This window comes from Phalacrocorax carbo, chromosome 5 (assembly GCF_963921805.1).
Source record: "Phalacrocorax carbo chromosome 5, bPhaCar2.1, whole genome shotgun sequence".
NCBI classification, from domain to species: domain Eukaryota; kingdom Metazoa; phylum Chordata; class Aves; order Suliformes; family Phalacrocoracidae; genus Phalacrocorax; species Phalacrocorax carbo.
Genome location: NC_087517.1, coordinates 23584715 through 23611851, shown reverse-complemented (window position 1 = coordinate 23611851; position 27137 = coordinate 23584715). Strand labels below are relative to the sequence as shown.

General features: G+C 37.7%; 1 protein-coding gene across 3 annotated transcripts in view; it reads right to left on the bottom strand.

Annotated features, from left to right (window-relative positions):
• DYNC1I2 (dynein cytoplasmic 1 intermediate chain 2) overlaps window positions 1–24318 on the bottom strand; it is a 31910-nt gene extending 7592 nt beyond the window's left edge. The window contains exons 1-12 of one of the 3 annotated variants that reach the window (XM_064451587.1): window positions 23903–24318; window positions 22135–22252; window positions 20065–20179; window positions 16492–16582; window positions 12854–12913; window positions 11550–11665; window positions 3068–3157; window positions 2644–2806; window positions 2452–2551; window positions 1795–1920; window positions 649–795; window positions 224–337 (exon numbers count right to left, since the gene is read on the bottom strand). In XM_064451587.1, the coding sequence (XP_064307657.1) occupies window positions 224–337; window positions 649–795; window positions 1795–1920; window positions 2452–2551; window positions 2644–2806; window positions 3068–3157; window positions 11550–11665; window positions 12854–12913; window positions 16492–16582; window positions 20065–20179; window positions 22135–22242 (1230 nt within the window). In that variant the 5' untranslated portion in view covers window positions 22243–22252; window positions 23903–24318. The remainder of the gene's footprint in view (window positions 1–223; window positions 338–648; window positions 796–1794; window positions 1921–2451; window positions 2552–2643; window positions 2807–3067; window positions 3158–11549; window positions 11666–12853; window positions 12914–16491; window positions 16583–20064; window positions 20180–22134; window positions 22253–23902) is intronic. The other 2 variants (XM_064451586.1, XM_064451589.1) reach the window with 2 other exon arrangements.
• Window positions 24319–27137: the final 2819 nt, after the last annotated feature.

Here is a 27137-nt window from a genome sequence, read left to right as displayed (position 1 = left end):
TACTTCTTGTTAAAATTGCTTTCAGCACTAACACAAGCCTAAAAAATATGCAAAAGGATCAACAGACAATATTTAATTTCATGAGTGGGGAAATATTTTATCAAATCTTATCAAGTATAATTCTGCGTGTTGGGAAAGTGTTAATAAATGCTTTTTAGGTTCATTAAGTTTTTACAATATATTCATCTGGAATAGACACTATACATATCCAAAGTTATCTTACCTGTGGTTGGGAAAGCATGTCCAGACTCCAAGAGCATATTTTCCCATCAGTTGAGATACTAATCAAATTATGAGCATTCTGGGTCCCAACAACATTTACACAGTACACTGGGTGCTACAAAACATAAAGTACCATCAGAAAAAGGAATTTCCAAGCAATAATCAATTATGGTGTAATTACTATACAGTAAAATATACAACTTCACCATTTGACAAAGCATAAAAGATCGATCACAGTACAGTACAAAGAAAACTTTTTTTTCTAACACTTTGATTTTTATGACTAGCTTGGTTCTTCAGCGACAGCATTGGCAAGATGTGGACATAAACATTTATGCATTATCAATCAAGTACACTGGACAGAGTTTCCTAGAAGTTGAATACATCTCAACAGGGAACAGTCCTTGAAGATATTTCACCCCCTACCGTGTGCGCAGCAGCCGAAAGTGGAGTTCTCTGCACCGGGGTTCTCTTATTGCTGCGATTATCCCACAGCACTATTTGGCCCGAGTACGTGCCACCAACCACCAGATTGGGATGAAATTTTGCAAATGTGGCTGACATCACTGCTGACTGGAAGGGAAAAAAACAACAACAAAAAAAACCCACAAAAAACCCCAAACACAAAAAACCCCAAACAACAAAATACACAAAACCTCCCTATCATTCAACAATGCTAATGTCTAAAACTAATGAAAATGGGGCCAAATATCAGAGTAAGTTCTTTGCCTAGATTTATTCTATACACTATTTCACTGTCCAATTACTTAAGGATTTACAAACCCTTTGTGAACCCCTAACAGTCTTTTAGTTCTACTTTGTATTCATAAAATGAAGTTTTCCTCCTCTTTTCTTTCATATGTATACGTTTTTATTCCTTCTACCATAGTTTATTAGAAAGGGAAGGCCCAGAAATGCACAAGATTTTAATCATGTTTTGCCATATCCTGTGGGTCACTTTCTGAGAGGATGTACAAATCTGGTTTGATACAATAAAGCTACTTTTGTAATCTGGGCTTTGACAGTAATCTGACAACACGGGATTAAATTTTGATTCAACTATGTAATTTTTCAGAATTATGGTATTTTGGAAATAAAGTGGCTATCCCAGGCGTGGCATAATGGAAGAGATTTGCATGTTTTTATCTTTCAGAAAACTACTAGAAGACCTCTGCCTGCTGCCTTCTTGATGCATATGTTTCTGGTTTTCATCCTTGCTCCATCTCCTCAGGCCATTTCCATTTTATTCAGTAAACTAAGCTCTACTAGTATACAATCCCACTCAATCCCCTTACATACAAATAGTCTTTGTGGTTCAACCATTACACAAGAAGTTTTTTTTTGTTTTAAAATATAATAAAATAAGAAAATGAGTTCTCAAAAAAGACTGAATTCTGAATGATGTCAGAAATTCTGAAATGGAATAATGTTTCTAAAATGAAATCTGTTAGCAAATACATATGGTTGAAGTGAATGCCAGCCCAATGAAATCATTATGTTGACAAGCATAAGAAAGGTACTTGTCCCAGTTCATCAACATGAAGTCTTTAGCCTCCTGAGACAGACTCATACCTGGCAGTGAAAGACATACTCTGGGGTAGTTTTCTTGTACTTCATATTCCATACAAGGGCAACCCCATCTGGCTCATGAGGCGCATCCTCATTGTTGTTGTAAGAGGCTACAAGTAATTCTGGGTACTGTAAGGTAAGTAAAAGAGACTTAAAGCAGGATAACTAGCTAATGGTCCAGACAACCCTAGAATCTTTGTTTTTCTTTGAAATAGGTTTAAAAAACCCACCAAAAACCAAAAGCCACCTTACATTATATATAAATGAGAAATTGTCAGTTAAGTGTAATTGTTTCAAATTTAGCTCATAAACCAGCATTGACATACATATTAGAGTCTTGTTATGTTTTTCATCATAACTTGCTTCTAAATGTAAAAACCAGTACTTTCAAGTGAGCTTTTTTTAGCAAAGCTAACAGTTACCTCTACAAAGTAGTTCTTAAACCACAAACAAATATACCAAAGACTTTCTTCGTAATACAAACATTTTGCTATTTTTTACAAAAGATGAACAGCTCTGTTTACTTTTTGCAAACTGTGGAGCATGTAAGGAACACATTCAGAAATACAGCCTGTATCAATTGTACTTATAGAAGGGTCAAGTGCATAGAACTAGACGAATTTATAAAGATAATGGCTTAACGTAAGCATTATTTTTTACCTGAGATGACCAGTCCAGACAACTGACAACACGATGCTTTGACCAACGTTCATCAAAAAACTGCCTATTTAAGGACAGTTTTGCTCCTGCTTGAATCTCTCTATAAAGGCAATTAGCAGATATTAAGCTTGGATCACTTTTTCAATTACAAATATTGCATATTCACAGTAAAGTATTCAACATTCATGTTACCCTTCTTTGTCTTCTAAGTCTCTTCCACTGTAGTCAAAGAAAATGTTGATTTGCTCAGAAAGGGCTCTTTCGACAATCCTCGTGGAGTGGTCAAAGAAACTTAAAAATTCTTCAGAATGCAAAATTTGTTGTTTTTCCTCTTCTGTCAGTTCGTGAGGGGCAGCTGGAAAAGATTTATACATGTGTTTCCTGGACTGCGTACTTTCACCAGTTCTTTCCAAGAAAGAAAAACAGAGTATTTATCACTGTGTTGGAAAATCTGTTTCCTAACATCCATAGACTTTAAATACATTTTTACATTTTATATTTTGCTATCTGACAGTTAAAATGTAAATCAAATTAATCTCAACTTAATGGAAAGAAGTTAAAACATTTTTTATGCCATTCTTTACAGCACACTCGGAAATTTTGAGGTGAACTGTACCTTCCTCCTCCTCCTCCTTTTTAAATGTTTTTTCTTCCTCAGGTTCAACTAACGGCTTTGGTGCAACCACATCATCTTCATCTTCCTCATCTAAGGAGAAACATTATAGTGAGACTGTCAATGTTGCTAAACAGGAACAGTAACATTCCATATGACTCTCAAATAAGCTGTTGTAAAATGGTATCATTTAGCTTAAAATGGTTATATTTGTAAAATATACTCCCCAGGATAACATCATCTCAAACCAAAAGATCATTGGTACGCTGTCTACACCTGGATTTTAGTTATACTAAATTATGTAGTTGTATAAACTGAAATAAGATACACAAGAAATTGTAAAGAATCCAAAGTGGAAACCTCTCTTACAAGCATTTATGACTCCACATAGAACCATGTGGTGGATGCATGTTCTGCGTAACATACTGACACATTAATGCTGCAGAATAAAGAAAAATCAAATGTCTAAAATAGTCTACAGAGCAGCTGCTTACTTGTGATCTGAAACCATCAGAGTCTAATGGGTGTTCATATGGCATGAAGATGACTTACATTAGCTTTCAGGTTGCTATTCTGAGAGGCAAATTTTGCTAAAGATAATAGCAGGGAGATTACATTTTTTCTGTCATTCTAAATGCAAGTCTCATTATCTGTATCATGTTTGGCAATGAGAACTTTACAGCAAAATGTGTTTTCCCTAATTGCAATGAATAACATTTTAAGTTAATGTTCAGGAATACTGACAAGGTTTACAGCACTTTTTGCATTTCTACATTTTATTCTGTGAATAGTGTAAACCAGAACATAACTTTAAATTACTTAGTGTTGTGGAATATGCATTTCCTGGCTTTTCTTCATTCCCCTTTATAGAATAAGCTTCTGAAAAGACTATTTTTATTGGTTAAACAGCTATGTCATCTGTCTATAAGGGAATGGCAGCAGGAGTCTGCTGCACGCCTCATCACAAGTAATGAGACAGTATTCAACAGGGACTAGGCTTGTTTGCTGCAGCCATCTCCCTGACCCATGCCCAAAGTTATTTAACAAAAAAAAGTTAAAAAAAAAATACACATGCACACACACAAAAAAAAGGGTGGTCAAGGGATGGGAACCAGCTGCCAAGCCATGGTCCCAGCAGCCAGGCCAGCTGACTAGATAGCAACAACCAGATGGTACTGCTAGGATTGTCTCTCTGCTATGAGGTGGCAATGGGATGGCACAACATTTTTCTGCCTGACTGCTTCCAATCATGTCTTTCCCCAATGGCAAGCCTGTGCAATTACCAGCACTCCAGGAGGTCTACAGACAAGCCTTTACCCTGCAAACAAAATACAGCTTGTAGGCCATACCAGCTGCCAAACCACACACATAGTGATAGGTTTAAAGAGGTCTGAAAATCTTTCTAACTCCATAGTATAAGCAATAAAAATATAACTGTACCTGCAGGAAAGAAAGCTTTAAATGACACTGTATAATGCACACAATAATACAAACTCCAACTTAATCAAAATGATAATGACGTATGCCAATCCTACATTACTTGAAATTGAGCGATTTTTACGTTCTGACAAGTTTACAGAACTAGGATAAATGGCATGAATGATTTCAATATATGCTCATACTTTTGAACCAAATGGTGAAGGTTAAAATCTTTCCTTTCAAGGGCCTCAATCAGCCACAAAGGAAAACAGTAATCACTGTCTTTTCAGCCAGCCCAACCGCATTTGTCAGCCCTTTCTCCGTCAATGCAGCCAGAGCAATCAACCTGCCAAACATTCAGAATGGAAAAACAATCTGAAAATACAGGGTATAATGCACCTGCCAGTGAAAATGGCCATTTCAAGAAAAGCTAGTGATCTCAGTGACCCTGCTGAGGAGGCGGTGGCGCAAAGGGGAAAGAACGCGTAAAAGAATTCTTAGTGATCTCCACTCTCTTGCACATTGACACTTCCTTACAAAGCATGCCAATTACAGCTTTTGTGCTACTTAAAAAAAATGAAAGCTTTTTTGGGAAAAATAATCACGCAGAGAAACAGAAAGACACTGCTCCTTTTTAGATGGATTCACATGTACAGCGGACAGTAATCCGAAAACTGTATAACTTGTAGTAATTCTGAAGGATGGAATACTTAATGCCAAATCACTATAGGTGTGAACACTTATTAATTAAAAACTGTAATAGGAGTTAACACATGATTGAGAACAACAAACACAGGACCACATATTCACATTACAGCCACTTGGATAAAAATCCCCCTCTTGTTTGCTCTGCCAATCAATCTTGCAGATTTAAATGATGCTTTTGAATTCAGAAATTTGGTTTTGGGTCACCCTGGATACATTATCCTAGCTTTCAAAGTCCCAAATTAGAAATTTCAGCCCAATCCCCCTTTAGTCATACTACACTGATTCTAAGTACCATTTTCAGTGACAGGAGTCAAATTCTCGTCAAATGCAGATGGTCAACCCCTTAGTGCTAAGTGACCTACTAATCTACATATTTTATTCAAAAGATCATATAGTTGATTGCTCTTGCCTTTTAATGTTTGAAACATAAATGGCATATATTATACAGAGATCTAAATTCCTTCATAGTACTTTCACTGCATACAGCCAGCAGATATTACTGCATTTAGCCATCTGATATTACTGCATTTAAATGCAGGATATAGCACTTTAATATTCTGAAAGTATCAGACTTGAAATTGAACATGTCATCTCACTGTGATTTATCTGTAACTACATAAATCTAAAGCCTTCTCTCTAAAGAAAAGTCATATGCAAACTTTCTCATTACGGGATCTGGAGGGGAAAAAAAACCCCAAAAAACCACAACACCACAAAACAAAAAACCCCCCCATATAAAAGTTTCTTGATCTCACTACCCACAGTTAGGATGCTTTCTCACAGAAGCTTACAATCAAAAAAGGCAGCATGAAGCTATTTGACAACAAAAGAAATAAGAAATTTTTGTTTTATTACTCTTCCTGTCTCTCCTTTAACTTAAATTTATTTAATAACAGGCCAGGTGCTGGTATATGCAAAGAATTGGCATAACAGTAATATATTACCCAGCAAGCACTGAAAGATTGGATGTACTATTTCTGAAAAGTTCCGCCTCTAGTAAGTCAAGAACCCATGATACACTGGTGTACTCCGTTATTTCAAGTCAGCTACATAAATTTGGAAACCTTGAAGACACTGCCTAACTTCATCCTCCTTATTCATTATTGACTGTACCTACTGGCATCTTATGCCACTTCAATTGTCAGTATATCAAATACAATTTCCACATTTAAAAAAGGCTCCTAAGACTAGGCCCCAAGTCACAGGGCCATGAAGACAGGAAATGGGAGTCTATGTCACATCAACAGATTGATGATTATTCATTCTAATATGCTAAGGGATTAACTCCATGTTATTTCTGACAGGCAAACAGGGGATTTAAGGTTACAAACTGAGCAGTAAAGATTGCTATTGAAGTAGCTGCTATATTTATGCAACAAATTTCTTGTCAATGAATGCTAAAAACAGGTTTAATGAACCACTGAATTTTTACTTCAAGTTCACATCAGAACTATGATGTATTTTGGCAAGCCAGAAAGAAAAGCAGTGCTGTAAATTAGGCTGCACCTAGCAATAACACTATAGAGTGAAGTTCCAGTTGTCTCAGTAATCTGTTGCTGTGGAGTAGGTTAATCAAAGTTAAATCATCTGTGAAATGGGTGGCTTTTGTTAAGCCGAATGTCTTCATATCAAGTTTTCCTATATATATTTCACTGTACATTTAAGGCATGTACAGGATAATACATGAATATAAGGGCCCATTACTATTTAAAATATTAAAATGTAAAAATGCTACACTCACTGTAACAGCATTCAAGAAGCCAATCCTGTATACCAAATTGTTACTACTCAGCTTAAGTCAGAATTAAAAGGACAAAAAATGCTTAATATTTTCATTCTGTGTCTTGGAGACTTTACCAGACTATAATCCCTCAAAGAGTGGAGCTAATGCAATAATACTGTCTGCAATTAGTTGTGATTGCACATGCACAATATTGTACAGCAGCACTAAACAACAAGTATCCCCTTAGCCCAGAAAAAGCCTTAATTGTAACAGTTGAGCAGAATCATATTCCCCTGCATGCCTATCTTTCTTTGGATTAACTGCTTCGGGGACTCCTTACACATCTTTATTGGGCCTTCCGGTGACAAATTTATTTCCATGCTAATTTAAACGATATATTAGCAAACCACAAAGGAACAGATAAGAAAAAGAAGTTTAGCACAAATGATTACAGTACTCTGTGTGGCAGCCAAGATGGAGCCTGCAGAACATTAAGACATATGCCAGGGTTCACATCTGAATTGCATCTAGCTGCCTGCTAGAAAGAAATGAGTGTATGAATGTAATTTCAAATGTATTTTCAGAGAGTAGATCTGAAAATCTGCAGCCTGATACAGCATGCCAAATAGAGGCTAAGTAACAGCCCTAAAAAGGGTTGACCACACTAACTAAAAAAACATGTCCACCAAAATTGGACAATGAGGGAAGCAGGCAGTGTTACACACAGCATCATGGGAAGTGAGAAATGGATTTAGATACTAGAAAAGGGGATGGCAGAACAAGGATGCTGGGGAATGGAGCAGCCTAAACACAGGATGATGGTAACAAAAGTTACTGAAGTGTATAACGGTGTAGAGACATAGACAGTTAGGCTTATTAGTTATGAAATAAGGGAGAACAGACCAAGTATGGCATGACATGTTTAGCAAGCCAAAATAAATTTATTTGGTCCCTAAACAAAAAAGATGGCCATCATCACTGTATCACAGAATGACAAAACCCCCAAAACCAGAAACAGGACATGCCAAGAGAACAAGAAAAAAAAAAAAGGGTGTATTTTGTCTGCTATATTCCTCAGAACAATGAACCACTTAATGATTTAATGTTGTCCCTTTCACACAATACATACAGCTGCTACAGAAACAGTAGGGTTAGAAAACTAAGGCTATTGAAAATTCTGGAGGGAAAAAAACCCCAAACAAACAAAAAAAACAAAAAGGGGGTGGGGAGAAGTAGTACTGAAGACAGACATGTCAGTATTTCCATCAAAGCAAGACGTTTGAGAGCACCAAGTCCACCACCCCTGACACTGTTTCTTACTGTGTTTCTCTTCTATATCCTTAGTCACTTACTTGTATACATGGGACCTACAGGAAAGAGCAGCTGCGGGTTACATACATCATATGAAAAGCCCATAAAACAAATATTGAAGATTTACCTTCTAAGTCTACTTTGGATGTGGGCATCTTCCTATAACAACTGTGAAACCTGTTTATTCACTTCAATTAAGGGGAAATTTAATATTCCATACTGTTCAAAATACAGCAGATGATTTCCTGTGGCAAAATACTTTGTGTTCTAAAGATGTCTCAATCTCTAGTTACAGTGAGAGAGATATCTAGGAGAGACACTTTATGATATTGTAAAACAATAAAATCAAAAGGAATCAATCTTCCTAAGACAGGCAGTTTTCAAATACTTTGAGGTCATCATAAATCAACTTTTAGTACTGCAGTAAAATAATGGAAGTTGTGAGAACCGTTAGCACACTAAATGCCTCCATCTCCTAAGGAAGCTGTCACAATTTAAAATTAAGAGATGGGCATTGTATAAGAGAAAGACAAGGCTATCTGCTATTTTGGATATAACACTTCCAAGGGGTGGGGTGAAGAAATGTGGAAAACCTGTAATTCCAGCAGTGATACTTTTTGTCTTAGCATAAAGAGGCTATAGTGCCACTAGCACTGAGATCACATTCTAGCTCTAGCACCTAGGGCTGCATGCAAACCGGTCATTCTTTCATTACTAATGGAGAGGACCATTGGCTCAAAACAGGTGCAGCCTCACATCTGTAATACAGTGGCAGGGAGTTACTTAATATTTGAATGTTGTCTAGGGTGGTGCAACATGTCTGCACTATACAGAAGCATGAACATATAAACTTAGTCTACCTCCCTTCTCTAACTACGGGATTTTCCTATTTCAGATTTCTCAACTACTGAATACAGTCTTTTCTATCAGCTTCTGATATGAGTGACCTTCTGGTTTTAAAAAGTGAACTGGTCAGGTGAAAGGTACTCATTATTTAAATTTAACTATTTGTTACACTGAATCCAAAATGGGCAACTCCAAAGGCCAACTTTTCATGTCCTCGACTTAAAACTCCCCCATATAACCGTCACTTCATTTGTGTTGCCATGTAGATTTCCATGACAGTTAGGAGCTGTTTTAGCTTAACACTACTTTTCCTGTACTTCCTATCTGTCCCACCAGACAGATTAGTTGTAGCTTGAATGTTTCCCAGTTCAGGTTACAATATAACTACATAACCATTGTGGCACACAGAAGTGGAAGTGGTTTTTTAGTTTTGGGTTTTTTTTTTGTTGTTTCCTGCCCCCCCAAATCAGTGTTAGCACAATTCAACCTACAGCACAAGTGGACCTAAACCTGCAGAATGACTGCACAACACATCTAATAAACCTGCTTCTATTTTCCTTTGTTCAAAAGCACAGCTCCAACACCATTTTAGAACCTCAAGATTTGATAATTAAGAAAGGTCCAGTCCACTTTGTTTTATAGAAAGTGTGAACATTGGAGCTAACCTAGCCAAGATGCAACTTGTTGCTAGATGAGGCACCTACTGAAGATTACTTGTATGTGTAAATTCAGCTGCAAGCTCAACTTTCAAGTGTATTTTGTAAGATTATCTTTAGAGTATACTCAATAAAATAAAACCCCCCTCAGACTGTGAGAAGAAACAAGAATCAATAAGACAGAATGCAGCTAATTTTAATTTATCTAATCGCTCTCTGAAAATTCAGCACATTGAAACAAGCGACAAAAGCAGAGACTTCAAAATTTTCTTCCCATAATTAAAATCTCTCACCTACTGACTCTCTTTATGGAGGCAGCATGATTTTAACCCATTTCCTATTTCAGACATAATCATAAACTATGAACATAGAGTTTAATAATTAATGTATTTAGGCAGTCTTAAGACAGACCTTAAAAAGATCCTTGACACTGGAATTATGAAGAAGCATCTGTAAGCAACTTTTGTGAAGTACACATACATAAAATAATGATGGTGGCCCTCAAGAAAACAGTATTATTTTTAAGGTGGAATGGAGCAGGAGACAACATCTGTACTGAAAGAGCTTTCTGGTAGATGCAGAAATACAGATGGCCTACCTTTCCATCTCCACTGCAGTAAACCTCAACTACTGCCTATCCACCAAGTGTAAAACTAAGATCATACAGTCCTAGGCAATTTCCACTGACAGCAGGCAGCAGAAGTAAAACTCTTAAAGCACACAAACTATGAACAAAGTCTTCAGACTCCATGAACCTGAGAGGGGAGGAAAAAAACTGAGGGGATTAGAGAAAGGAAAAGGTAAGGGGGTGGGAAAAATAAAAACAGGAAAACCCAAAACACCTACCCATGCAGGGCTACAGATAAAATGAAGAATGGAAAAGAAACACAGAGAAAAAGCATATCCTCTGTTATTCTGGCTCACTGAATAATGAAATTTGAAAGATGTAGTTTGTGTTCTGAAGACACACTGATCGCTTATATTGGACACCCAGAGATAAGAAGGGAAGAAACTTCTCAACACAAAGTATTGTTGCAATTTACGTCCCTTTTTTTCCCCTCCTGTTCCCTGCCTCACTTAATCTCATTCATAGTGTCATCTGCATCTAGTTAAACTTTCCAAAGTGACTTCAGGACATGCTCCAGACAACAGCAGCATATTGATGTAGACTGGAGCAACAACATTTCTGCATCACTTGTATTATGGTTTACACTCTATATCAGCTGTATTACACTTCCAGTTAAATTATACAGTTTCTGGAAACACCAGCAATTTAAAGGCAAACAAATCATGACTGAAGGAAAGCATATGTGCAATGCTGAGAACAGAAAGTGCATGGGTTAAAAAGAAATTAGTTCCTTCTTTTAAAACTCAATGTATAAACTCCAGGTATAAAAATTCAAATTCTTAAAGTGTGGGGTGGGGAGTTTAGTTGTTAATTTTGTTGTAAGGATATACAGCCTTCGATAAGTTATGTGTGGATTCTTAAATGTCATAAATGCAAGATAATGCCACTTTTATTTATCAGTTGTCAGCTAATTAAGCAACTCAGTTTCTAATCTGAACATTAACTGGGAGTGAGGGAATACCATGTGTTAGTAATAAAAGTACTGTTAAACAAGATGCAGAATGACAGTAACACTCTTAAGCAAGACCTGTATGAATTTAATAATTGAATTTACATCAGTTATCTCACACATCAATGTTCATTCTACTTTATCAAGTTTCAAGATCACAAGTGCTTGCTCTAATTCAGTCAGTCATCATTATCATAATAAAATAAAAGAATAACAACTTAGGTAGCAAGAAGTTAACCATTCACCTTCCTTTGGCTGAGTCATAACAGGTGTTTGAGTCTCCTTGGTATACGTAACAATTTCTCGAGGAGGAAAGTCAACTTGTGTAATTTTGGCCATTCCAAGTTTAACAGGTCCACGTCTAAAGAAAATTAATAGAGAAATCAGATAAGCTTTTTAACTTCATTAATTACTTCACATTTTGCCTAGAATAACACCCAACTTGTCATATCACAGCACTGCTTAGACAAACTTAATCCAGTGGAAACTTAACTCTGAAAAAGTCATGATTATGACTAAAATTTATTATTATTATTTAAAATCAGCAGCTATTTATACATCTGCAACAAAAAGGAAGGTATGCAGATATTATATATAAATATCTGCATTACAGGGTATAATTTTAAAGTTTTGCTCTTTGTGGTTGACTAGGGCACTGCTATGTGACATATCCATATTTTCAGTTGGACAGATCTGTTCATGAGTCATGTTTGTACAGCAGTGGTTCTAGGATTTTGAAGCTTAAAAAACAGCATTTCCTAGTCCTTAACTTTGCTGCCCTTCTTTGTCTACCTCTAAGATACTATTTAGAATTAAGAACAGCAAATCTGCACTGACAAGTGATTTATCCATAATACATTACTCCAGAATACGATACTGAAAACCTCTGAGCTTTCTAACTTCAGCTTATGGAATATCTTATAAATGCAGATATAGCTAGTAACAAATGACAATGCATAATATACTTCCAAAACCCATATAACATTACATACTGAAACTAGTTTTTATAGGAAGTTAGTGACTGAATTATTGTAGTAATACTGCAACGATCAAACAATTTACCTATATCAAATTTTGTTTCTTATTATCTACCCTTCTCCTAAGACAAAAGCAAAATAGAGAGTAATCCCTTTTGAAAGGTTTTAGTGGGCAGAATCATAATTCTTACAGCATGATATGGGCCTTAGTAAGTGCTTATAATGAGCTACAGCTTTTATAAACATATTTATAAGAAAATATGGGAGTCACTCTGTTTTTAAATAGAGTTATTCTAAGCTTTTTATTTTGAAAGTAACTTTTAAAAGTTTATATTTTGCCAAAGAAAGACTCAAAAAAACCATAAATAAGTTTTATTAGAAATAAGCATCTTGTGTATATTAAATAATATAAAAATTCCCCATTGCAAGCAAACTGCACTAAGTCTAGAGACAGTGAATTTCTATTACTCACAGAACAGTCTCTTAACAACAATTTGAAGTCTTAAAGAAAAAATAAACTCTTATTATCCATAAGTACATGAAAGAGGGAATATAAGAAATCTATGCAATACCCCAAATCGGAATCAGAGTGAAGCTGAAGAACTGATGGATCAGTATCCCAATGCAGCGTCCTGATACCCCAGGTTGAACAATCATGCAGCATTAGCAAAAAAGGCCAGAGATTAGTGAAGCAAAAACACACTATGAAATGCTAGAGTTACAGTAAGCTTATAGTTATTTCATTGTTCACAAGAAACAAAGCAATGTAACATCCGTAAAGGGAAATTCAGCAACCATTCAGTGCAATAATACATGCAGTAAATACAAAAGTTAAAAAGCAAACATGGCATTCAGAGCTATTAGAAAAGAATTGAATTATTTTGAAGATTGAAAGTTAAGGATCTGCAATCAAATGTAGCCTTTATGAGCAGCAAATAAAAGTATTTTAAATCCTGACAGGAACCATTAAAAACTTCAAATTCCGTTTTAAATCTGTTCAGATTTGTTCATGTCATACGAAGACAGATTTGTTAACGTAATGCAATCTTGCCCAGAGCAGTAAATATGTGGAGGAAACTGTCATACTGGTAAAGGAAATGAGTCAACACATAAGCCTTTTGGTAGAGAGGCAAAAATGCATTTCCACTGGGATAGAGAACTGCTAGAGTTTCCAAGATGTGACACTGCAGTAATTATGGGTTAAGCACTGCCTTGGGCTTGTAAGTGTCATCTGATTTAGAGCCAACTCCATCTGAGATATTTAAATCTCTTAGAAATAGTGGGCTTTATGTTAATAACACATTTCAAAGTCATGGGGAATAATGAACAGAACAGATCCATTTCAAGTCACTTCTGTAGCAGAAGAAATATGAAGGGGGAAATAAATCTTCCCTTTCCTTCATTTTTAGCCTACACCCCTTCTCCACAAATTTTCATTTAGCCTACTGCCTTCTACCAGGCTTAGGCAGTATTTTATAACAAGTTCATAAGAGAGGGATTAACAGATGAACATGCAATATTTTTCTGAAATTCTTAGATGCCTAGATTCTTATTTTAAATCATGTTTTATAAACAAATTAAAAATAAAGAATATGTGATATTTTACTGTGGTAAGTCAATAAAAGCTAATTTTCCATTTCCATCCCCTAGATGGAAATGTTCTTATAAACCAAGTGCAGAATTCCTGAAGGTAAAGTTGATCTCAAAAGTGTACAGGTGATGCCATAAACACTCATAAATATGGGTGTGTCATGCACTACCTTCTTCTCGTAGTAAGTATGCATTAGAAGCATAATTATAGTTTAATTAAGAATTACAAATCCACTGTCTTCATATTTAGTAAATCATTCTACATAACTGCTACTGCATCCACAGCAACAGCTTAATACCTAGATCTCTAAAACCTTTCCATATTTGTTATGCATCAGAAAATACACCATTTCACCATAAAGCCAATTATTCTGAGTACACTTATTTTTTTAGGTCTGTGCTATTTTTATTGCCCAAATAGGTTTAAGCTTGGAGTTTAATTTAGTGCCTGAGACTTCAAGCTGGATATTGCTCATGTGTCGTTCAATTGTGCATTAAAAAAGAAAACAAAAAGGCAAATCAAACCACCACCCCCCCAACCTTCATGTTGCTTCTACAAAGGGTGACTTATCTACAGATTCAAATGCTGCATTACCACAATACTTGTCAAACATTTCCTCAACTTTTTCAGTCCCACTTGAGACAAAGTTGGGGAAAGAGCTACAAATTTAAAAGGCTCCAACTTTTGTGCCTGCTTAAGACCTAGCCCTTACTGAGGTTGCTTTCCTGCTTTCAAAGTGTTCTTTTACCTTTCAACAGTTACTTCAGTGGCACCAGGGATAGTCTGCCTTTTAAAATACTTCAGGTCAACAAGCAGTACAGGATATACCGTTAAATATTTCTCAAATTAAATTTTCTTTTAAAATAAAGGTAACTGTCTGAGATAACATTCACCTATTGCATGTGTACCAAAATGATGTAAAATACTGTTAATTTTGCTTTCCAGATGTTTATTATGCCTTAAGTTAAATGACTTTATCTACAGGCTTCAGTGAACAGAAGTTCCTAATCTTTCACATATGCCCAAACTTCTCTGTAGGCATATTCCTAACGCTTCCTATATCTCTAAAAGTATTTTCTGCATTTCAGCCAATTCTATGAAGCATCCACCTAAGCTGAAAGTAAAATAACTGTATTAACTTCCAGTCTTGAATTTATACTCTTAACTGAGGAAAGAGAAAGAACAGTATCAAACTGGGAACCAAAACTCTTTATGATGAAAATAAAGCAAAACAGATGGAAGTAACAACAGGAACACAGTCTGAACGCTGCTCTACTAATTACTAAATAAGTAAAGTTACTGGCAAGATTCTGCATCACAGAGGAAAAAAAGACTAAACTAATTGAGATCATCTTTGTAAAGTATAGTTGCAGCATGACCAGAGAACAAATGGCCACAGACCAAAAATACGAACTGAAATAATATACCAGTATGAAAAGGTTTGTTTTAAGATTATCAAGCACAGTGGAAGAATTTGTCTTTCTAATGTGTCTCATATTGATATGAAATGCCAGGTATAGCGCTTCTAACTTTTGGTCAGGTAATTAAAATCTTGAGTCTTTTCAGATTAAGGTTGTATGTAGTTACACATGCATAATCCACACGCATACAAGACGTCATTGAAGTCTTTTTTAAAAGGTGTTCCAAAGCAGTTTAAGTATTCATTCTTTCTCTAAAATACTCATATAAGCACAAAAGTAACTGATAACTGCTTTAGTAAGTGTGCTTTAACTAAACTTTATTCACAACGTATACGCAGTAAAATTTAAGTACATTAACTTAATTTGCTGAGAAAATATGAGTTATCAATCAGGCAAATACTGTTCTGATTTGGAGACTGTGCATGGGAAACAGTAGAAATACCATTTGGAAATAGTGCTTCCCACTTTATCACCCCTACATCACCACTTTAAACTCCTAGTTTAACAGAAGTATTTATCTGGCTCTCTTTAGAGCAGCATTTCCTCAAATTGTCATGCACCAAAAAATGGTCAAATAGATGTAGCAAGCACTGGAACTGGAAAAAAAAACCAGCCAACCCACCCTGCAGCTGTACTAACATGGTGCTATGTTTTAGCCAAATGAGAGGGACTGTGAGTGGTGTAGTTGTGCTACAGGGATGACTGCAAGGTGAAATAACAAGAAATACTGTTCTGAGTAAGGAAAAAGGTTAAAACCAGAAGCAAGGCAAAGTTTGCAGACAGTATCTTTTATTAGACCAACTAGAATAGAGCGAAAAAGGAAACAGCCTATCATCCGTACACACCCTCCTTTAGAGAAAGCTGGGAAGAGCCCACCAGTTGGACTTTTCCAGTTTTCTATTGCCCTGAGACATTCATGCTTACAGCAAGATTACCACAAGACATTCAGACTCATTTTGCTTTTAACTTGCAAGTTTAAACAACTCCATGTTAGTGCTGGCAATTTCAAATTACTAAGTGTAGCTGCATTTCAAATTTTAAAGTACTTCTGTAAAACAGTCCCTGTTCACAGATTCAATAACACCGTAACCTTGTATTATTATATTATAATCAAGTAATTAACCTTGATTTCTGGTAAAGCTTAATGATTCAGAATACAAGTATTAAGCAAAAGAATATGACAAGGAAAGCAACATACCTAGATCCAACAGCGCCATCACCAGAGTCCTGGCTTCCAGCCTCACTTGGCGTACTCACAGACTTGGAAGACGGAGAGGTAGGAGGAGGGACTAAATAGTGAAACAGACAGGTATCCGCTGTTACTACTCGCAGAGGTTGCACAGCTTAGGATGTTTTCAAATTAATTTAACATGAAGTATTAAAAAAAACGTGATGGCAAACATAAAATACATGGATGAAAATGAACAGTAGAAAGAGAGGGGAAAAGACAATGTTAACAATTCATGCTGGACTTTCATGCAATTGTTTGGCATTTACGCATCAGGTGCATTCAAAAAGACATGGAGGGAAAGACATTTAAGAAAAAATGAATTGAAAATAGATTTTTAACAGAACTTCTGACAAATGATGGCATCAATTTTCAAAGGGTGATTTCCACTAAATGGCATTGCTTAAACATAAAAGGAAGACAGTTGTTAAGATAGCTTTGATACCAGTTTTTCTTGAAAGTTAGACACTGAATGTATTTAACTGGTAACTTTGTTTCAAAATATATAATCACTGAAGTATGGACCAATAAAATGGCTTTGTCATAAAGCATGCTGTTATTTTTGTTCTAGTTTGAACCAAATGAACATAAATCCTGTGTATTACAACAAAGTTTCTAGTGTTGGGTTTAGGGGGATTTTCGTGTTTCCTTTCTTCTTACTTGACAAACAGTCTAGTTATATTGAAACTTCTTAAAGTCAGTTCATTTTTAGCATGTAGATGAAGACTGCAATTACGGTTTAAAAAGCAACATGGTTTTTGGAACTGATACATAACAGTGAATGATGTAATGTAATCCGATAGAAACACAAAGCTATTGCAGTATTTCTTTCAACTTTTCTTTCTATAAATAGTGAAACCTGTTATTTAGTGAAACTCAGGTTTATGCTTAAGGATCAGGTTGTGTGTTGAAGGTCCTTATATGCCTCAGCTTTCAGCAATATGTAAAAAATTCATAGAACACATTTACTCCTTACCAACCCTTAAAAAAAACCTTTAACCAACTGAACACAAGTTTTATATATATATATATACATGAAACATTAGAACTTCCATAGTTAGATACTATATGGATTAGATACTTAGTATAGTTAGATACTATAATGGTTAGAACTATTATTGAACACATTTTTTATATATATATATATAAATTGGTATCCACTCTGTCAGGGGTCAGGCAGGGGAGAATTCTGAATTTAGATCTGCAACATTTCTAGATAATTTCCTGAAATCACAAGTATATTGTGAATGGTGAAGAATGTTTCCATCCCATCCCAAAAGAGAGACATGACTCTGGTTGAAAAAAACTTCTACCCTAAATTTACAAGTATGACAGTGAATACTTCAATTTATTAAAACTTCATTCCTCCTACAGGAGAGACTTTTATATACATCTAGAGTTATACTTCATAAATTCATACATACACATACTTACACTTTATATATATATATCCATATAAATATAGGTGTATATGTGTGTGTATATATATATGAGAGTGTACATGTATATTCTTCAAGGCATCATCACCACCTACTGAACAATTTATAAAGGAAACACCCGTAGGCCTTTATATTCCTACATTCTTTTTGAGTGTTATCAGAGACAATGACATCTTAATGTCACCCTTTCTTAACTGAAGAGGCAACATTAGAAACATACCTCGTTACCATTTACAAAGTCAGTCAGCTCTATCTAGCAGCAAGCATGGCCAAAACAATTCAGTAGCTTAGTTTTGATGCTACAGTGCCCTCTTGTGATGCACACTGCTTTCAAGAAAGTCTACCCATTAGTGAGGTGAAACCTATTTAAAGACCAACATTCTTATGAAAAAGACCAAGTAAAATTCCACTTATCCCAACAGAGGATGAATGTGTAATACCTCTTGAAAGTTATTTTGGTTCACTAATGTATGCTTTTTTATATAATGAGTATGGCAGATATCAAAAGCATACTTATATTGTTAAGGTCCCTTCTGCCATAAGAGAGCTACCTCTTTCTGGCAGTTAATGGGACAGGAATTGCCTTAGGAATTTTTGGTACAAATTTTCTATGAAGGAATCTAATTTCAAGCTATCCACCTACACTGACAATGTGAGCTCAAGCTATCTGCACACCAAGCTGGTCAGCTGTGAGTTACCTTCAGTTCAGGCGTATGATCACTGTACTATCATACTTTGCCAGCATCCAGTCAGCAGAGCTAGCCTGTGCCTCAGGCATGCCGCTGAGAGGTAGTGAGTAGGACATTTTAGCTTGATTGAGGATCCAGGTCAGATCCGGCTATCTTGAAAGGGAACATACTTGATTTCCTGTGAATCTGTGTATGTTGAAGGGTGTGGTTAAGTAGGTGCTCAATGGAATTAAAAAACACTCGCAGGGGTGTGCCCCAGTCTTACACACCAGCACCTCAAAGAGCTTTTCAAGAACAGTTTATGCAATGACTTACTTTGAGGACTGACTGTCCTGTGGTTTTTAGATTCTCTCTCACAGATCTAAAAAAACCCAGCCACCACCACCACTTGAATTTCTGCAAGGGTCTCATCACCTGCCTTCACAAGACCTCACACAAGAAAATACTGAACTGTTAGTCTGCCAAACAATATCTCTGGTGAATAAGAACTGATTACTTAAAACACTGTTTCTAAACTGTGAGACTACTACTAAACTACTAAAAATGACTGCTGTGGCTGTTGGAATGGGAGAAGCTGTAATGGTGTTTATTACATGTTCACTTTTGAACACTTGAGGACTACGCAAAAGCAACCATGAAAATACAGTCACAGCTATACTGCATTTATAGAAATTATTTTTTATTTGCAAAACCAGTTGAAATAGATCCTCACCACTGAGCCAAACTGAAAAATAAGTTTTAAATCCCTCAGATTTCAGAGCTAGAGGCAAAAGTGGAGTTGAATTGCTACTTTCATCTTCCAGAGAGATGTGGCTATTTAAAAGCAACAACCAATATGCTAACCCATCCAACAGTGGCACATATATGAATTATCATACTTGATAGTTAATTTTATACTTAGCCTTGCTATTACTCCATCAAAGTCAGTCAGGTACTTGAGATAAAGAAAATTAGGGTGTAAAAGATGCAGAAAGGAAACAAGCCAACTCTGTACAAAAATATCAGAATTAAAATTTGACATTATGAAAAAGAAAAAGGAAAAAAAAAACCAGAAGAATACCGTACAGGGGAAATCGGAAAAAAGAAAAAAGAACAAGAAATACATAGTATTTATATATTTTAACTAAAGGACTCCAAATAGTCCACTAAGTGTAAAACACATCTTTTACAAAATAGTACTAGTAAAGTGTACTGAAGCAGATCACTTGACATTTATAACAGACATGTATACCCCACAAAAGAGGGCCATAGAATTTTCATGCTAGTTATACAAATACCATAATCCTAACAAAAACAAACCAACCAACCACCACACCAAAAAAAACCACAAACCCAAACCCACCTAAACCACAAACAAACAAAAACAAACAAAAAACTCCCAAACATCTATCTCAAACTAATGTTAACATTCTTACCAACAGGAGACTCTGGTGTCAAGCCCATGCTCTGAAGTAATGCTTCAGCTTCTCTTCTCTTCTTTTCAAGATCAGATTCTTCTTGTACAGGAAGAATGTCTTTCTTCTGATCAGTCTAAAAATAATTCAATAATTAAGTTATAGTATTTAACAAGTATTAAAAACTGTTCCATTTATTTTTTGCGATCTCATAGGTTTCAGTAGCATGAAAAAACCTACCACCACACAGGTTAGATGTTTGACTCTAGTAATTCTAATGGTCCTTTCTGTAGATAAACTAAACGACAGATGGGAATCACAAAATTTTGTAGCTTTGGTACAGTCTTTAAAAGACATATAATATGCATAAAAGTGTCTTCTCACTTGTCAAAATGACTGACACAAAGGATACTTTTTTTTTTTTACACTAATGCTAAGCACTGTAAAATGCAAAGACTGGAAAAAATGTACCTGTGTATAAAAAGTATTTTAAAGCCACAGTCATATTGTTCCAGTTTTGAAATGGCAATAACTGTGTCAAATAAAACACTGTAGAATTAGAATGACAGTAAGACACACCCCTCTTTGGTCAAGAAAGTATTAGGACGCTTGACTAGATAGAGCACATAAAGTGTGTAGCAATTAAGAAATTACCTATAAAATGTCAAAGTGATGATTGTCTGTGCATTTTAAGCTACTTTTAAAAACAAAAGCATCAACAAGCTGCTTAGTGAGAAAGCTTTCTTTTGAAACTCAGGTTTCACAAAAAAATAGAAAAAGTCTAAAAAACCACTTTGCAGTAACTTCAAGTTTACAGTGCATTTAAGTAGTTTTAAGTTCTGTTATCTGCTAGATTTCATAAAAAAAAAAAGAATAAAAAGTACACCCCCATCCTTATGATTTAGAAATAACACAAGCCCTACTGTAAAAGATGCTGAACACTCCGTATCTTCCCACACTCATTTAACTGTTCATCCAATTACAGAAATATAATTCACAGCTTAACATGTTCACAACCCAGTCATTGGCAAATGATTATTTTTATAAATATAAATAATACAAATACAAGCCTTTAATACAAGCAGCAAAATCTAGACCAAAACATAGACCAACCTATTCTATCCCTATGCCATGATTAAAGACACAGTCGTGCTCCTCACACAACTGCACATTATGATTCTAATCTACTGCACAATTCCTTTTAAAAAAGGAATTCCCAAATTTTAGAGCAAGTTCTCAACTGATAAGCTATTGCATCACATGTGGAATCTCAGATACAGGCAGTACGTGGTGTACAAGATCATCAGAACATGATTTGAGGTATTTCCCTCTCCTTTTTGCCTGAATCATGTAGCTGACAGCTGCCCAGTCTTTGGTCATATGCTAATTAGAACGCCTACAAGGTCATAACCAAAACACAGGAAGTTTTGAAAAAGTACCCCTAACACCAGAACATTCCAGCAAAAGTTTCTTTTATGAGGTATAATCTGCATTCAGGAGAAAAACAGTAATAAATCACTGATTGTCACATACTTCAGCAGAGAGAAATCCAGAAGACTTAACAAACCAGGTCTAACACACGAGTAGCATATACATCCTGAGCGCTGCTCTGATTTTAAAATTCAGGCTAAAGATGAGTCAAAGAGTAGAAGAATGTAGCACATTGTTTGTACAATAATAATAATACTGACAGTCAGACAATTCATACAGACATCCTCCGAAATGCACTTCAGAAATGAGTTCTCTAAGTAACACCATCACAACTCATTAAGCAGAGCTTTTGTGCAATACTTTACAGCAAATTGATTAACAATGTCCCATGCACACAAGTAGTTTTAGAAATCCAAAATTTATGCGAGTGTAGGATTAAAAAAAAATTACAATCTAACTTACCATATGGATAATTCTCAAGAAAACAGTAGGTGTTTGCTCCCGTCAGAAAACAAAAGTGCTACATTTGCATCAGCAACAGACCATTAAATAGACCCTCCCTGAATAACACGTAGCAAATGATTAAGTGAACCTACCCTTAAATTTTGGGAAAGTTCCATATGCAAACAGTCAAACGTCAAAGAGAAAATTATTTCTTACTTCTTTTTTCTTTCTTTCTTCCTCCTTTCTTTTCTTCTCCTCTCTGATTTGAGCTAATCGTTGCTTCTTGCGCTCCAACTCCGCCTTCAGTTCACTTTTGTCAGACATGGCTGAAACACTGATCAACACAAATCATACTACTGTTTGGTTTTTGTTTGTTTGGTTTTGTTTTTTTTTTAAAAGATAGCAGATTTCCTTTAAGGAAGCTATTGTTAAAGGAACTACACTAGCTTACCAAAATCAGAACTCTGAGAAGTCTTAAAATAATAATTAAAAAGAAATCGCATTCCTATTTCCACATTTCTTTCACTTAACACATTCTCACTACTAAAGGGATTGATTTAAGACAGAACTGATAAGCTGACAGTGTCCGTTCCTAAGGTAGTTCTGACACTGTCTGAAAGAACTGTTTTGAAGGAAGTGTTAGGTACCGAAGATGGGACTATCTGATCTTTCTCTAGATTTCTGTACAGCTACAGAGCCAACTATGAGACTGAAAACAGCAAGGAGAGTACCAACAAAATAGCTATCTTTTACTTTCCACTTCGACAGGTTAAATATTGGCATGCTATAACTTAACACTATGTAAGCTATACATGCTTCTACATACAGTTGTAGGATTCAAAAATACAGATTTATTAGAAGATTTAGTAGGATTAATATAAATTGTAAGGAAAAATAAGTACAACTGTGATGGTCAAAAAACCTTGTAAAATATGTGCATTATCAACTTTTCTCACCAAACTTTTTGTACACTGCTAAGAAATTGTTGGATCTTTTGAAGAAAAAAATTCTACAAAAAGTTTTGCTACATAGCTAGCTCAATTAAATACACACAAGAAGGTCAACAATAAACAAAAGGTGGGGAAAAAAAACCACTTCAGCATTTAACAAGGATTCAGGACACAGGTATGAAAAACTGTGTGAATGGGCCGAGTGAGGAAAAGCTTAATTTTACTCTTTTTAAGCAAATGCAAGTCAGTAAAGAAAGTACAGAAGTGATTCTACAACAGATAAAGGATCTCTAACTGTTTTTACACTAAGCTTGATAACAATGACACCAGATTAAGCATTAGTAATATAACTATTCAGTTATTCAAAATTAAGAGTAACTGCAAGTGTTTGCATAGCACATCTAAGCACAGAAAAGGATGCAAAATGATGCAAGCCTCATACACCTTTCCCAATATACTTAGTAGGATGCATACTGGCGTAAATGTGTGTATTCCTCCATGTTGCCTGCAAACACTTACGTACTAGTAAATAAATTTTTAAAACATCTACTGTCGGCGACTGTAAATGGCAATCCCGTGCCACTTAAAAGGAGCAGTAGGGAGGCGCGTTGTCACCACACCACGGATTCCTGCCCCCACCCGCCTTTCTAATGCCGAGCCAGGAAAGCAAAGCGGCACAAACCAAGCCGTCCCAGAGGAGAGAGGAGGGGCGGGGGAGGCACAGGGGGGGCCCGGCGCTGCCCACTCCACCTTAAGGTAACAGCGGTACGAACCGGTGCGGCCCGCAGCGGGCTCCCGACGCAAGCCCCGCCGGGGCCACAGCGGGGAGGGGGCCCGGCAGCGCACACCAGCCCGACACGGTCCTACCACGCCCCCGACCCGGCCCGGCCAAAGGCAGCGCCGCCAGCGCCCCCCGGAGCCCGCCCGCACCCTCTTCCCCGCGGCGGGCCGACCCCGACCCCACCCCGCCCCGCCGCCGCCGCCGCCGCGCCCCTCGCTCCATCGGGCGAGGCCGAAATGAGGAGGGTCCCCACCGGGAGGCAGCGGCACGCAGCCGGGAAGGACAGCGGCCCCAGGCACAGCCAGACGGCCGCGGGAGCCCCGCGCACCTGCAGCAGGGCTTCCTCCCGCTCCAGCCACCCTCGGCCGCCGCGCCGCGCCGCGCCCCGCTCCGCTTCCGCCGCTCCTCTCACAAAGGCGCCGACAGCTGACAGGCAGCGGCCTACGGCGGGCGCCGAGGGCCGAACCAGCTCCGAAAGCGTTGCGGGATACACAGGAACTCACAGGCACCGCGGAAGAACAAGAAGGCTTGTACGAAGCCGCGGTGCGCTCAGAGTCCAACGCCCCACCCGTTCGCACTGCCAGGAGGAGCAACGCGAAACCGCAGCACTTCCAGAGACTGAACACAAAACCCCTCCCGCCGACCACCGGGGAGGCCGCCTTGAGAACCACGACGCCCGACACGCCCCGCGCCCCGCCGGGCGCACCCGCGCATTGCATGATGGGAGATGTAGTCTTTGGGGGCAGCGGCGACCGCGGGTCCGGGAACAGCGCGCCGTCGCGCGCCAGGGGGCGGGCCGGCCGGCGCGCGCCGATGCGCGCTCTGCTGCGGTCACCTGGCGGCGGCGGTTCGATGGGGCGTGAGGTGGCGCCTCGCGGTGTCGCCTGGCGGGGGGCCCTGAGGAGGGCCCTGAGGAGAGCAGGCCCGGGCGGGGCGGGGCGCCTCGGTGGGCCTTCGCCTCCTCCTTGGGCTAGGCTTCCCGGGGAGTGGGGATCCGCGCCGGCCACCGCCGTGCCGGCGGGCAAGCAGCGAGACCAGTCAGCCCGATGCGGACACGGATTGAACTGTGTGATTTCAATCGTAGGCTAGACAGGCTGGTAGCCATCATCATTTCAGTGACCTGAGGATAAAATATATAAAAGCCTGATTTGCTGTGAGTGTCTGGCTAGGGACAAAATTACCCCCACTAAATCTGTGTTGCGTGGATGTCAGTAAGTGGAGTTCGGTTGTCGGGTTGATGTGGCATTATACATCAACAGACTGCTTCACTGCGTGCTCAACAGGGTAAAGCAGTGCCAAACCCAAACCACGTCAGTGCGGAAATGCAGGAATGAAGGTACACAGTTCATTTTGACACAAGTACCAACTGGTAGTGACTTTGCTGTTCCCCTGTAGTCCTAAATTAGTTATTGCCACTTGTATCTTGTAGAAACATATATCAAGTTTTTCTACCTTTTTTTTGTAACTGCTGAGCTAGTGCTACTGACCATGATCTCAATGAATTGCTTGATTCCTCAGACTGCTGATCTTCCAAAACTGTGCTTACCAAAGCAGAGTTAATATGGACTACTCTTACGGTTCAAGTGGAGCATGTGTTCACAACACTACAAAATGAAGTTCTTAGAGACAGTAGCTATCAGCTCCAGAGAGAGTTAAATTTTCTGCTATTACAAATTGGTATAATGTATTTAAAATCGCTGGATCTACAAACATGTCTGGTAAATATATTTCTGAACTCCTGCTGACAAGCACTGCAAAAAGACTGCATTTGCAGTCAAGCTCTGTCAGGCTACAATCCTGTTATGTATCATAAACTGAACATGTTAGCTAGTACTTTGCTGGGGTAGCTCCCAGGAGAACTTCAATTGCTGCAGGAATTGGTGTTGATTATTTACTCTCGTAGACTTCCATGTGAGTCAGGGTTCATGCTATACCTTAAGAAAAACTAGAAAAACTCTTGTCTAGGTGCCTTCTGATCACTGAATAATGCCTATGCATTTTATAAGAGTATGGGTGTTACCTTTCAGAAACTGTAAGTGAAACTGTCAAAGAAAATTGTATGATGTGCAAGAGAAGGGGTTGCATTTTTCTTCAGATGGAAATGTGAAGATGATAGTAATGAACTTCCACAAACAGCTGTTGTCTTTGAATTTATTTGTCAGAATTTTTTAATATCACTTAAAATAATGTGTGCACTTGAGAACAGGACTATGTGTTTTATTTCTGTATTTTTCATGTGCTTCTTGTTTGGCCATAAAATATTAATTTTGTATTTGAAGCTTTCCAGTAATGTTTTTCAATTTACATTTAAAATTATGCATGTAGGAGCCAGATATTTCACATTTGTAATGAATTTAGTCAGTTGATTTTTGGTAATTGATCTTCAACTCTGAAGTGTATTTCTTGGTCCTGAACCTACATATACCTGCTGAACATCATGTTACTATTTTTTACGTTAGTCTTTCATTTTAGAACACAGTAACTGCATCTAATTTCCTTCAGAACTGACACACCCCTTTTTCTTTGTAAATGATAGCTGTAGTTTTCAAATAGCTCTGTCTGGGTCAGTTCAGCAGTGACATAAACACTGACAGAATATTAACTGTAGACAAATATATTTGTGATTTTTAGCAGTCATTGATCTCACAAATAACAGCAGTTTAAATTCAAATAATCTGATACATTTTTCATCAGCTGGAAGGCTCTTGAGGTATATAGTGCACAGACAAGTTTGAGAAAGCATACTGGTTGTAGATGTTTACAAGTGAGTGTTTTCTAGCCTCAGCTTCCTGGTGACAGTATCTTTTGGTATAGTGAACCCCAATTTTATAATGGTCTCTAAGAACGTGGGGAAGTTATACTGTGAGGTCGACCTTTTCTTTGTCTAGGACCAGGAAAACTGCTTGTAGGGGATTGTATGCACCCATCCGATGCATTGGGTCTAGATTGAACACGGCTTGGTTAAGGTGTGAACACCAGCTTTAACAGTGATTGTGTACCCACATAAACAGAATTAGTGTATTGCTGAGAAGTTATTTTGAGACATGTAAAGCAATGATAAAGATAAATCAGGTCTCTGCTGCAGATGGGTAGGAATCCAGACTAAACACAAGAAGATATCATTCACACAGAATCACAGAATGGTAGGGCTTGGAAGGGACCTCTAGAGATCATCTTGTCCAACCTCCCTGCTTGAGCAGGGACACCTAGAGCAGGGGACACAGGAACGCATCCAGGTGGGTTTTGAATGTCTCCAGGGAAGGAGATTCCACAACCTCCCTGGGCAGCCTGTTCCACTGCTCTGTCACCCTCACAGTAAATAAGGTTTTCCTCATATTCAGGTCGAAATTCCTGTGTTCCAATTTATGCCCATTGCCCCTTCTCCTGTCACTGGGCACTACTGAAAAGAGCCTGGCCCCACCCTCTTGACACCCACCCTTTAGCTATTTACAAGCATTGATAAGATCCCCTCTCAGTCTTCTCCAGGC